Source organism: Myotis yumanensis, unplaced genomic scaffold (genome assembly GCF_028538775.1).
Source record: "Myotis yumanensis isolate MYYU_CA2020_CCGP unplaced genomic scaffold, mMyoYum1.0.hap1 SCAF_3, whole genome shotgun sequence".
Taxonomy (NCBI): domain Eukaryota; kingdom Metazoa; phylum Chordata; class Mammalia; order Chiroptera; family Vespertilionidae; genus Myotis; species Myotis yumanensis.
The window spans coordinates 82,208,289-82,221,592 of record NW_027223754.1 but is presented as its reverse complement, the minus strand read 5'-3'; the positions used below and the strand labels follow the sequence as shown (position 1 = coordinate 82,221,592).

The following is a 13,304-nucleotide window of genomic DNA, read 5'->3' as shown; positions in this document are numbered from 1 at the left end:
CCAAGTAGCCAAATTATTACTCATGACATTTAAAAAGAATTCTATAGGAGACATTAAGTTTTATAAGATCTAATTTTGATTATTATTGCTTAAATTGTAAATAATTATTAAGTGTTAAATTATGGGGTGCAGTAAAAGTAGAACTCTTCATGTTTTGATTAATGCTCAATTTATTGCATTTTTCTCAAAGCTGAGACTCAAAAGATTTTAATCCAGAATTACCTTTAAATTCACTTCTCTAGGACAGTGGCATTGTCAGCTTCAAAGCATATGTTGGAAATTTGATTTTATTTTGGAACAATTTCACTCTCTGCTCTGCAGGAGCTGACCAAACGGGAAGTCGAATACATTGCCTTGTCAAGGGACACCACGGAAACCGATCTCAAACAGCGTCGAGAGATCCGTGCAGGCACGGCCTTTTACATCGATCAGGCAAGTTCTGATCACACTGTAACACATGACTGTTTACTCCAGGACTATACGGAATTGATTTTTACAGTAGAAAGAGAGTGGTAGCTCATGGAGTAGTGAAAGATAGCTTGTACTGTACTCTCTCTAGATAGATTTGATCTCGATATTTTTTAGTTTCTGTTCTTGGAAATGCCTTCTTGGTTTCGTACTAAATAAGAAACCACAGATAAAATTAATGGTTCTAAAATGTTGGCTAAAGATCATTATGCCATTTTCTTAATTTTCAATTACTTTCTACTTTTTTGGGGGGCTTCTTAGGTACATATTACCAACTAAAATAACATTTTATTAATATTATAGTGAAGCTTGTTATATATTTCTTCAAATTATTGTTTCAAATACTAAATATTGTTCTTTGTTAAAATACCTAGAGAAAAAAGGACAGAGATTTTAAATGAGCAGTTCATAGAGAAAATTTTTTTTTTTTTTAAATATATTTTATTGATTTTTTACAGAGAGGAAGGGAGAAGGATAGAGAGTTAGAAACATCGATGAGCGAGAAACATCGATCAGCTGCCTCCTGCACACTCCCCACTGGGGATGTGCCCGCAGCCAAGGTACATGCCCCTGACCGGAATCAAACCTGGGACCCTTGAGTCCGCAGGCCGACGCTCTGTCCACTGAGCCAAACTTGTTAGGGCATAGAGAAAATTTTTTAAACGTTCAACACATTTGTGACAAGATGCTTGACCATTTTATTTCTAAAAATAAAAATTAAAACAATAGTGAGCTGCTATTTTTTAAAAATTCTTTATTGGTTAAGGTATTACAAATGTGTCCTCATCCCCCCATTAACACCCCCCCAGTGAGCTGCTATTTTTCTTCCCTCTCTCAGGTAGGCAAAGATTAAAGAATTTAATTGTTGATGAGGAAAAAGGGCTGAGGAAAGAGCATTGCTGTTCATGAGGTCATAAATTTATACAATTTGAAAGAAAATTTAGCAATCACTATCTATGTAAAGAATACATTTTGACCTAGCAGTTATGTTTCTAGCAATTTTTCTTTTAATTGTTATTCACACAAGCATGCAAAGTTATATATACAAGGATGTTTATTATGGTATTGTTTGATATCATATAAAAGTATAAATGAAATTATAATGATGTACATTTAGTAGGTAAATAAAAAGTGGTAAGTAGAGTTCTCTGTAGCCATTAAAAAGAATGAGATGAATATCTTTGTGGTGATAGAAAAGAAGACAAGTATGTGAATGAAAAAAATTAAGTTGCAAGACAGTGTATATAATATCCCATTTGTGATAAAAATGAAAAAATCTATATATATAAAAGCCTAAGCGACTGTTATGACCAAATGACTGGAATAACTAGAATGACTGGTCAATCAGTTGTTATGATGTGCACTGACCACCGGGGGGCAGATGCTCAATGCAGGAGCTGCCCCCTGGTGGTCAGTGCACTCCCACAGCCAAACTCCTGCGGCCACTCCCCTTGGCCGGCCGGCCCCCATTGGCCCCTGGTGCTAAGCCATTCGTAGAGACCTGCTTCTGGGTCCGGGTTTCTAACGTAGCAGAGCAGCTCTCTCTCTGTGATCTATTGAAAGTCAGCTCTTGACAGAAAAGTTTGTCTAGCTCCCATGCTCTCCCTTCCCCAGGGGCCATCCGCCTGCTGCGGTGGCAGTGTGATGGTGAGGGAAGGAGGAGGGAGGGAGGCAGGGAATCATGTGGTGGGACGCTGATGGTGGTGTCTGTGTCTGGCGTCTGTTCCTTACACGCCTGGCCTGGCGACTGTCGCCGCCTCTCCTGACCCTGCCAGGGCCTTCGGGCCCAGGCTGGGATGGGGAACTGGGAGTGGGTGGTGGTGGACACGGCCCCTTTCCCAGGGGGACCGAGGGCCAGCTCCTTCCTTGGGGCCGGCAGCCAACCTCCTGCAGTTCCCCCTTACCCCCCACCCCCTGTGCACGAATTCATGCACCAGGCCTCTAGTAAATCTATAAGTGCTTGTGTATACCTTGGAAATTTCCAGAAGGAAACAGAAGAATCAGCTAACAGTTTACCTCTGTGGAAATGTGATTGGACATCTGTGGTGGGATGAGGAAGGAACTTTCATGGTTCTTTAAATTTGAAGCTATCACATGAGCACCCAATTACTCTATAATTTAAAAAAGTATAATTATAAAAAACTACTGAGCGAAAAAAATTTTTGAGACCAGAATATTCACATGTTGCATAGATTACCATTAATTACAAAAGGAAAAGTGTTAGTACTGAATATTTCCATGTATGTACTTTGCCAAATTGATAGGCTTTAATTTGTATTAAAAATTACTAACCAGGTTGAATATTTTTATGTTTATTGACTGTTGCTTCTATAAGATGTCGATGAATTGAGTGGATAAGGAAAAGGAGAGCGGTACTGATAAATAACTTACAGAATATAAAACAAGAAATTTACACCATGTTTATCTATGTAAATATTTGCTATAACTTATCCACTTGTTGATATGAAGTTAATTTAAATATTTTAATGTAATTACTTTGATAAGCAGATTATACATTGAAGAATTGGAAGAATTGGTTAAGGACCAGAAATATGAAAATTTAGGGCTGATATTAAGACACAATGGAGAAATGAGAGATTTTTATTTGCCTCAGAAGAGAAAATAACCTGAAAAAGCCCAAATCAATATTCTAATCTCTTAAAAATCGATTATTGTCCTCATTATTTTCTTACTTTACTTATTGCCCTTATAGTCATTTATTCTGTTTATTGCCATGTGACTCTAAAGAGAGAAGGACTTTAAGTCAATATACAATTGCTTGGATACTCAAATATAAATCAATACAAATTAGCTAAGCTACAAATAAACAACATTTAGGTTTATGTCTGACTGTGAGGAACCACTCTTTATCCTTAAGTTAATTCTGGGAGTAGAAAGCCAGGATGGGAAGTTCAAATGATTTTCTTTAACTTTTTTAGCTAGGAACTCTTTTCACATTTGTATCTTGTTAATTTGTTTGACACAATACTGTGAATTTTCATGATGTACAATATACATAGTTAACATTAAGTGTAAAGATGCACTTTAAATAATTATCTGATATTACAGTGTACTCTGTTTTGGATTATTCTTGATTTTTCTCTTACTAATAGAAAAAATGAGGATTCACTTTTTAAAGGCACTATTTAAATATTACAGGTCCTCAAAAGTGACTCTTTATAATAAATTGAATAATCGTGTTATTGATCAGAAAATATTTTTATCTTGTCTAAATTTCTTTTACTTATTTTAGCAAGTAGGGGGGAATTTTATATTATAAACTTTATCTCATTTATGAATTCTGAAGTCACTTTCCACATGTAACCACTGTGAAAACTACAAAGTAGTCTTTCAGAAGTTCATTCATAAATTAAGTACTTGGAATTTGGAAACCATCTCCTGCAGAAGCAGGCTCTTTAGAGTGGCTGCATTCTGGTACTTGCATCAGATCCTTTGCAGCCACATTGTCTAATACAGCGGTTCTCAACCTGTGGGTTGTGACCCCTTTGGCGGTCGAACAACCCTTTCACAGGGGTTGCCTAAGACCATCCTGAATATCAGATATTTACATTATGATTAATCACAGTAGCAACATTACAGTTATGAAGTAGCAACGAAAATAATTTTATGGTAGGGTCACAACGTGAGGAACTGTATTTAAAGGGCCAGAAGGTTGAGAACCACTGGGCTAATAGGTTCTAATTGTCACTTGCACAACTTGGAGAAAATCTGCCTGTGTTTACTGTGGCCTCTGTGTTAGTAACTCAGGCCTTGGCTCCTTACCATGTTGCCATCTTGCACAGGCCAATTCTTTTCTACTCATATACTGTTAACTGTTTGGCAGAGTTGTATAATTCATTTACAAAAATCAAGGAACATAAACATAACTTCTATTGAGGAGACCTCTACTGTGGTAGGTGCATTTAATTCTCAAAACATCCTTAGGAAGGAGGTGACTTCCTCAGTTTATAGGTGAAGTAACAGAGCCTTAGAGGGCCATGGCCATACAACTGATAAATAGCAGAGGTGGAATTTGTCCAGTTTTAGAGTTTAGCTTTTTTTTTTTTACCATATTATGCTACTTCCCTGAAAAAATGATGACAATGACTACAAGGATAATAGTATTCATAATAATAACAGCCAATCCTTTTTAAAAGGCTTACTGTGTGCCACAGGTTATCTTTTTTAATCTTCACCATAATCAATGAAACGTGTACCATAGAGTAGCTTTAGAAAGAAATGGAGACCCAGAGAGGTAAAGTGACTAACCTAAGTCATTGATATTTTAATATTTTAAAATAAAAAACTTGGAATGTAAATTTTTAAAATTTTTTCTTTGGCTTCCTGAAGGTATTATGCTGTAGCCCCTTTGAGTAATTTGAAGATCTTTGGAATCTTATTTTCATTAAATCATGTCTATATATATTTTCTTTTTCTTTTCAAATGTGTGCTTTTTAATAATAAGAATTTCATTATTTTTATTTAAATTGTTATTAACCTGCATTCTGAGCACAAAAAAGAGAAATTGTACAGAGAAATAAAAACCAAAGTATTATAAAATACTGTCATTAAGGCACGAAACTGGTATTTGAGTGGATATTCATTATTAAAGCTCTAAACTATACAACACCTTTGAGAATCAACTATTTAATAACTTATATTTATAAATGTATTAACACAAAAAAAGTTATGAAGTTATTATTTGATATTACTATAGAGCTATAAAGTCATCAAAGTCAGATGATGAACATGTAAGTGAAAAATACAGTAACTAAAAGAAAGATCCTATAGTAACAGACCATTAGTAAGCAATTTTGCCTTTCGTGCAGCACATTCAGAGAATTCAAAGAAATTAAGGATTAATCAAAATAATTTTTTAGATCAACATTTTCCCACGTGGTACAAATAATGCCAAGGAATAACAGAATTGCCCAAACCATTCACATGAGCATTTATTAATCCTTTTAACTACCTATTAATAATAGACATGCTCAAAAGAAAATATAGAATAACCATTGAAACAGAAAAGGGAAAAACAAACGTCAAATATTCCTTAAACAGGATCAAAATTCGAAGATGGCGGCGATATAGGCAGACGAGTCACAGGTCTTGTCCCGGAGCAAACGGAGTAAGCAGCTGAAACTAATAACACCCACCCCGAATTGGCAAATTTACTCAGCTGGTGAGACGGTTTGCAGCCGGGAAGGGCAGACCTCCCCTGGAAAGGTTAAAAACCAGGGATCTGGGCAGGAAAGTTTGCCAGACCTGAGCCCAGAGGGTCGGAGGGAGACCGCATGGCAGACAGCCGCGTCTCTTGGGACAGACACAGACCCTGACCAGGGTAAGGAGTTCCGCGGGTTTGCTGGCGCCAGGAGATTTGAGATTTGGATTTTGTGATTGCGGAGAACTGAGACTAAAGGGGGCATCCTGAGGAACTGATCAGACCGTGCAGTGCCCATAAGAGAGGAGTGTTTCCCAGACCATGCAGTGCTGGTAAGAGAGGAGCGTTTCCCAGACCGGTAAGAGAGGAGCGTTTCCGCGGCCGGCCGGCGTTTGTCTGTTTCTTTGTTTTCACTGAACCCTGCTCATAGGACAGTTCGGATACAGACACTCACCTGTGCTGAAGAGAGGGTGAAGGTGCAGACGAGGGGAATCTGGGGAGAGGCTGAGGAAAGAGGGGGAGCCGGAGGAGGTGGCAGCAAATTGAGTGCTGAGACCCCCCTGGGCCCAGGACTGGGGCAGCCATTCCTCCAGAGGGTGGAATTCCTCCCCCCAGCCCCCCAGGCAAGGAGCACAGCCACACCCAGATTCCACCCTGTATGAGATAAAGGATTAAAACAAGCTGATTAGTCCCTGGGAGTTACCAGGGTCTGGCCTATAGAGGGATTTTCAGTCCCACCAACAACACAGAGCAGGGTAAGGATTAAAAAAGGATAGAGAAGCTGTATAGCCTCAGAGGCCAACCCAAAAACACTGCCACCCAGAGGCTGAGCCACAAACTGACTCTTAGGGGAATACAAATTAAGGCAGACTGGATCACAAATACGGCCTGCTTTAAAATCAGGACTGTGATTTACAACACGGAGGAACAGTGTAATGCAGGCAAATTCAACACTCTCCTAAATACCTGGCAGGACTAAGGCGAACCAGGCTGAAGAGTAGAAGAACCGAAAGACCATCACTACTGCAAATTTTTTCTTTTTCTTTTTCTTTTTAATTTTTTCACCTTTTTACTAAGAAACCAATTTTTTTTCTCTTTTTCTTCTTTTTCCATCACCTGATTTTACCCTTTCAATTACCACATTTTTATTTTTAACCAGTATTATTACTGCTACCATTTTACCATTTTTTAAAGTGCCATTTTATTTTCTCTTTATTTTCTTTTGGGATTAGTGTTCTCCATTCTATTTTCATCGTTCCTTTAGCATTAATTTTCCCTATCTCAATTTCACCTCTTTGCTAAAACCCTCTTCCTTACTTTTCCCCTTTTGGTGTCCTGTTTCTCTTACCCTATTCCTGCTCCAGACTTTCCCAATTCCCTCTTTTTACCCCTTGTCTAATTCCACCCTACTTATATATCCTATTTCCAATCTACTGCTCTAAATCCTTATACACCTATTCTTTATCCTTCTTCACTTTCCAAACATTTTTTTCTCTCTTATCTTTCTATTGTTTTCTTGATTGATGAATATATTGGGCTTTTTTTTTAATTTTTTATTTTTTTATTTGTTTGTTTTGTTTTGTGTTTTTTCTTCTTTTTTAGGACTGGTTGTGAGGTTGTTTTTCTTTTTCTTTTTCTTTTTTTTTTTTTTTTCTGCTGGTTTTTCCCTTCCCTCCCCCACCCCACCCCGGTTATTTTTGTGCTTCTGTTTTCCCTTACCCCTCTGGATATTATTGGTGGTTTGTAGTTTGCATTCATCTCCAGGGATCTGTTGCTGGAATTTGTTGAGATTAGTGGCAGTTCTATTGGAGTTTGCTCCTCATACCAATAGTCTCTTCCCTGCTTCTACTTCATTCTCTTTTTTCGCTCTCTTTTTTTCCCCCCTCTTCTTTCCCAATTCTATTTTTGCACTCCTTTTTTGTTTGTTTTTTTCTTATTTTTCTTTTCTGTTCTCTCTTTTATCTTCTTCTCTTCTTTCTCCCTTATCCCCTAATTCTCTTAATTCGGGTGGTCACCTTTATTTGGGGTTATTAATATTGTGAATATACTTGTGTTCAGTGCCTGGTACGTTGTGCCTTGCTCTGTTGTATTTTGTGCCTTTAAATCAACGCAGCAGATCCAAGCAACAGCAGCCCCCTGATCACCACAGCCTCCTGATCACCACAGCCTCCTGATCACCACACCCTCTGTCTGTGGAACAGCAGCTGTACGTGAAGCCTCCCCCCACCAGCCAGAAGAGCCAACACAGCTGTGAACAACACCCACCAGAGGAGCTGCTGCCAACTGGAAAGCAGCTGCTACCGCAACCGTCTGAGCAGCAACCACAACCCAAGGAGCCCCTGCCACCCAGGGAGCAGCCACTGAACATCTCAACATCTACATATGTCAGCGAGATCAAACATGGGTAGGCAAAGAAACCCCCAAAGGAAAGAAAAGGAGGACTCGCCAGAAAAGCAGCTAAGTGAGACAGAGATATGCAACATTACGGAAAAAGAATTCAGAATAAGGTTCCTAGAGTACATGCACCAGATGTTCAAGAAGCAAGAAGAAACAGATGAAAAACTCAACTACTTATGCAAGAAGCTAGAAGAAACAGATGAAAAAATCAACAACTTAAGTAAGTCCCAAGAAGAAATGAAGAGCGACATAGCTTCAATAAAAAACTCCATTGAAAGTATCAACAGTAGACTGGGAGAAGCGGAGTACCGAATTAGTGAATTAGAAGACAAGGAAGCAAAACACACTCAAACTGTACGGCAAACGGAGAAAAAAATTAAAAGACAGGAGGAGAGCCTAAGGGAGCTTTGGGACAACATGAAACGAAACAACATACGAATAATAGGGGTGCCAGAACAACAGAAAGATGAACATGGATTAGAAAACCTATTAGAAGAAATAATATCAGAAAACTTCCCTGAGGTGGGGAAGAAAAAAGTCACACAAGCCCAGAGAGTCCCAAACAAGGTGAACCCGAAAAGACCCACACCAAGACATATCATAATTACCATGGCAAATGTTCAGGATAAAGAGAGAATCTTACAGGCTGCAAGAGAGAGACGGAAAGTAACATACAAGGGATCTCCCATTAGATTATCAAATGATTTCTCAACAGAAACACATCAGACCAGAAAAGAATGGACGGAAATCTACAAAGTGATGCAAAGCAAAGGACTGAATCCAAGAATACTCTATCCAGCAAGGCTATCATTCAAAATTGAAGGGGAACTAAGAAGCTTCACAGACAAAAAAGGGCTAAGGGAGTTTATCACCACCAAGCCAGCCATGCAAGAAATGCTAAAGGGACTGGTGTAAAAAGAAGAAATATCAAGCTCAGAAAGAAAACAGCCACACACACACACAAAAAGAAATGGCTACAAACAAGTACCTTTCAATAATAACTTTAAATGTAAATGGACTAAATGCTCCAACCAAAAGACATCGAGTGGCTGAATGGATAAAAAAACATGACCCATACATCTGCTATCTACAAGAGACCCACCTCATTAGAAGGGACTCACACAGACTGAAAGTGAAGGGATGGAAAAATATCTTTCACGCAAATGGAAAGGAAAAGAAAGCTGGGGTAGCAATACTTATATCTGACAAAATACATCTCAAAGTGAAGGCCATAACCAGAGATAAGGACGGCCACTTCATAATACTAAAGGGATCAATACAACAAGAAGATATAACCCTGGTAAACATATATGCACCCAATGCAGGAGCACCCACATACATAAGAAAACTTCTGGAAGATATCAGGGGAGAGATCTACAACAATACAATCATAGTAGGGGACTTTAATACACCACTGACATCACTGGATAAATCCGCTAGACAAAAACTCAGCAAAGAAACAGCAATCCTAAATGACTCACTAGATCAGATGGACTTAATTGACATCTTCAGAACACTTCACCCCACAGCTGCGGAATATACATTCCTCTCAGGTGCTCTTGGGACATATTCAAAAATAGACCACATATTGGGTCACAAGCAAAGTCTCCACAAATTCAAGAAGATTGAAATCATAAAAAGCTTCTTCGCAGACCACGATGGCATAATGTTAGAAATAAACTACAATAAAAACAACCCAAAATACTCAAACACTTGGAAGCTGAATAGCATGCTATTAAATATTGATTGGGTTACCGATGACATCAAAGAAGAAATTAAAAACATCCTGGACACTAATGACAATGAAAACACAACAATCCAAAACCTCTGGGACACAATGAAAGCAGTCCTGAGAGGAATGTTTATAGCTCTACAGGCCTATCTCAAAAAACAAGAAAAAATGGTAGTCAATCATCTAACTCTACAACTCAAAGAATTAGAAAGAGAGCTACAAGAAAACCCCAGAGTGAGCAGAAGGAAGGAGATAATAAAGATTAGAGCAGAAATCAATGAAATAGAGACCAAAAAAACAATACAGAAAATCAATGAAACCAAGAGCTGGTTCTTTGAAAGGATAAACAAGATTGACAAACCCCTAGCCAGGCTCACCAAGAAGCAAAGAGAGAGGACCCAAATAAACCAAATCAGAAATGATAGAGGCGAAATAACAACAGACCCCACAGAAATACAAATGATTGTTAAACAATACTACGGGCAACTCTACTCCAACAAACTAGACAACCTGGAGGAAATGGACAAATTCCTAGAAAAATACAACATTCCAAAACTCAATCAGGAAGAATCTAAAAACCTCAATAGGCCAATAACTATGGAAGAAATTGAAGCAGTCATCAGAAAGCTTCCAGCAAACAAAAGCCCAGGGCCAGACGGCTTCACAGGGGAGTTCTACCAAACATTCAAGGAAGAACTAAAACCTACCCTCCTCAGACTACTACAAAAAATTCAAGAGGAAGGAACGCTTCCAAGCTCATTCTATGAAGCCAGCATCACCCTAATACCAAAACCAGGTAAAGACATCACAATGAAAGAGAATTACAGGCCAATATCCCTCATGAACATAGATGCCAAAATCCTCAACAAAATCTTAGCAAATCGGATCCAGCAGTACATCAGAAGGATCATACACCATGACCAAGTAGGATTTATCCCAGAGATGCAAGGATGGTACAACATCCGTAAATAAATGTGATACATCACATAAACAAATTGAAAGAAAAAAACCACATGGTCATATCAATTGATGCAGAAAAAGCATTCGACAAAATCCAACACCCATTTTTGATAAACTCTCAGAAAGGTGGGAATAGAAGGATCATACCTCAACATAATAAAAGCCATATATGACAGGCCCACAGCCAACATCATACTCAATGGACAAAAACTAACACCATTTCCCCTAAGAACAGGAACAAGACAGGGATGCCCACTCTCACCACTCCTGTTCAACATAGTACTGGAAGTATTAGCCATTGCAGTTAGGCAAGAAGAAGAAATAAAAGGCATCCAAATTGGAAAAGAAGAAGTAAAACTGTCCTTATTTGCAGATGACATGATATTATACATACAAAACCCTAGAGACTCCATCAAAAAGCTACTAGACTTAATACATGAATTTGGCAATGTAGCAGGATACAAAATTAACCCCAAGAAATCTGAGGCATTTCTATACACCAATAGTGAACTTTCAGAAAGGGAGATCAGAAAAACAATCCCATTTACCATCGCACCAAAAAAATTAAGATACCTAGGAATAAACTTAACTAAAGAGGTTAAAGACCTCTACTCAGAAAACTACAGGACGTTGAAAAAAGAGATAGAGGAAGACATAAACAGATGGAAGAACATACCATGTTCTTGGATTGGTAGAATCAACATCATTAAAATGTCCATACTACCCAAAGCAATCTATACATTCAACGCACTTCCCATTAAAATACCAATGGCCTTCTTCAAAGATCTAGAACGAACTCTCCAAAAATTCATCTGGAATAAAAAAAGACCCTGAATAGCTGCAACGATCCTGAGAAAGAACAAAGTAGGTGGGATCTCAATGCCAGATATCAAGCTGTATTACAAAGCCACTGTTCTCAAAACTGCCTGGTACTGGCACAAGAACAGACATATAGATCAGTGGAATAGAATAGAGAGTCCAGAAATTAGCCCGAACCAATATGCTCAATTAATTTTTGACAAAGGAGGCATGAACATACAATGGAGCCAAGATAGTCTCTTCAATAAATGGTGTTGGGAAAATTGGACAGACATATGCAAGAAAATGAAACTAGACCACCAACTTACACCATACACAAGAATAAACTCAAAATGGATAAAGGACTTAAATGTACGACAGGAAACCATAAAAATTCTAGAAGAATACAAAGGCAACAAAATCTCAGACATATGCCAAAACAATTTCTTCACTGATACAGCTCCTAGGGCAGTTGAAACTAAAGAGAAAATGAACAAATGGGACTACATCAAAATAAAAAGCTTCTGCACAGCAAAAGAAACCATCAACAAAACAACAAGAAAACCCACCTCGTGGGAAAACATATTTGCCAACGTCATATCTGATAAGGGCTTAATCTCCAAAATTTATAGGGAACTCATACAACTTAACAAAAAGAAGATAAACAATCCAATCAAAAAATGGGCAAAGGATCTAAATAGACACCTTTCAAAAGAGGACATTCAGAAAGCCAAGAGACATATGAAAACATGCTCAAAGTCACTAATCATCAGAGAGATGCAAATCAAAACAACAATGAGGTACCATCTCACACCTGTCAGAATGGCCATCATCAACAAATCAACAAACGACAAGTGCTGGAGAGGATGTGGAGAAAAAGGAACACTTGTGCACTGCTGGTGGGAATGCAGACTGGTGCAGCCACTATGGAAGGCAGTGTGGAGGTTCCTCAAAAAATTGGAAATGGAACTCCCATTTGACCCTGTGATCCCACTTCTAGGAATATATCCCAAGAAACCAGAAACACCAATCAGAAAGGATATATGCACCCAGATGTTCATAGCAGCACAATTCACCATAGCTAAGATCTGGAAACAGCCTAAGTGCCCATCAGTAGATGAATGGATTAGAAAACTGTGGTACATCTACACGATGGAATACTATGCTGCTGTTAAAAAGAAGGAACTCCTACCATTTGCAACATCATGGATGGAACTGGAGAGCATTATGCTAAGTGAAACAAGCCAGTCAATGAAGGAAAAATACCACATGATCTCACTCATTCATGGATAATAAAGACCATTACAAACTTTTGAACAATAATAGATACAGAGGCAGAGCTGCCTCAAACTGATTGTCAAACTGCAGTGGGAAGGCCAGAGAGAGTTGGGGGGCAGGAGGGAGGGGAGTAAGAGATCAACCGAAGGACTTGTATGCATGCATATAAGCATAACTAATGGACATAAGACACTGGGGGGTAAGGGAGGGTAGGGGTTTGTCAAGGGCGGGGGGGAAAAAAGGACACTTATGTAATACCCTTTGTAATACTTTAAGCGAAAAAAAAAAATATTCCTTAAACAAAGGGCAAATCCTATCAAAAATGCTATCTCAAGAAAGAATTGCAATCACTGTTACCCATTATCTGCTGCATTAAAGTTTCTATCACCAAGATTACATAAGGCCTGCATACCAAGTTCATCATGCAAACTGCTGCAGCTACAGCAGATGCACTGTCATGTGATGCTTCTAAGTGGACATTCCCATTTCTCACCAGCAAGGAGGCACTAG

At 38.5% G+C, this 13,304-nt stretch overlaps 1 protein-coding gene across 1 annotated transcript in view; it reads left to right on the top strand.

Annotated features, from left to right (window-relative positions):
- The window catches only part of VWA8 (von Willebrand factor A domain containing 8), a 386,454-nt gene that overhangs the window by 45,343 nt on the left and 327,807 nt on the right, over window positions 1-13,304 (top strand). The window contains exon 4 of the mRNA XM_070409005.1: window positions 322-432. Coding sequence (XP_070265106.1) covers window positions 322-432 — 111 coding nt within the window. The remainder of the gene's footprint in view (window positions 1-321; window positions 433-13,304) is intronic.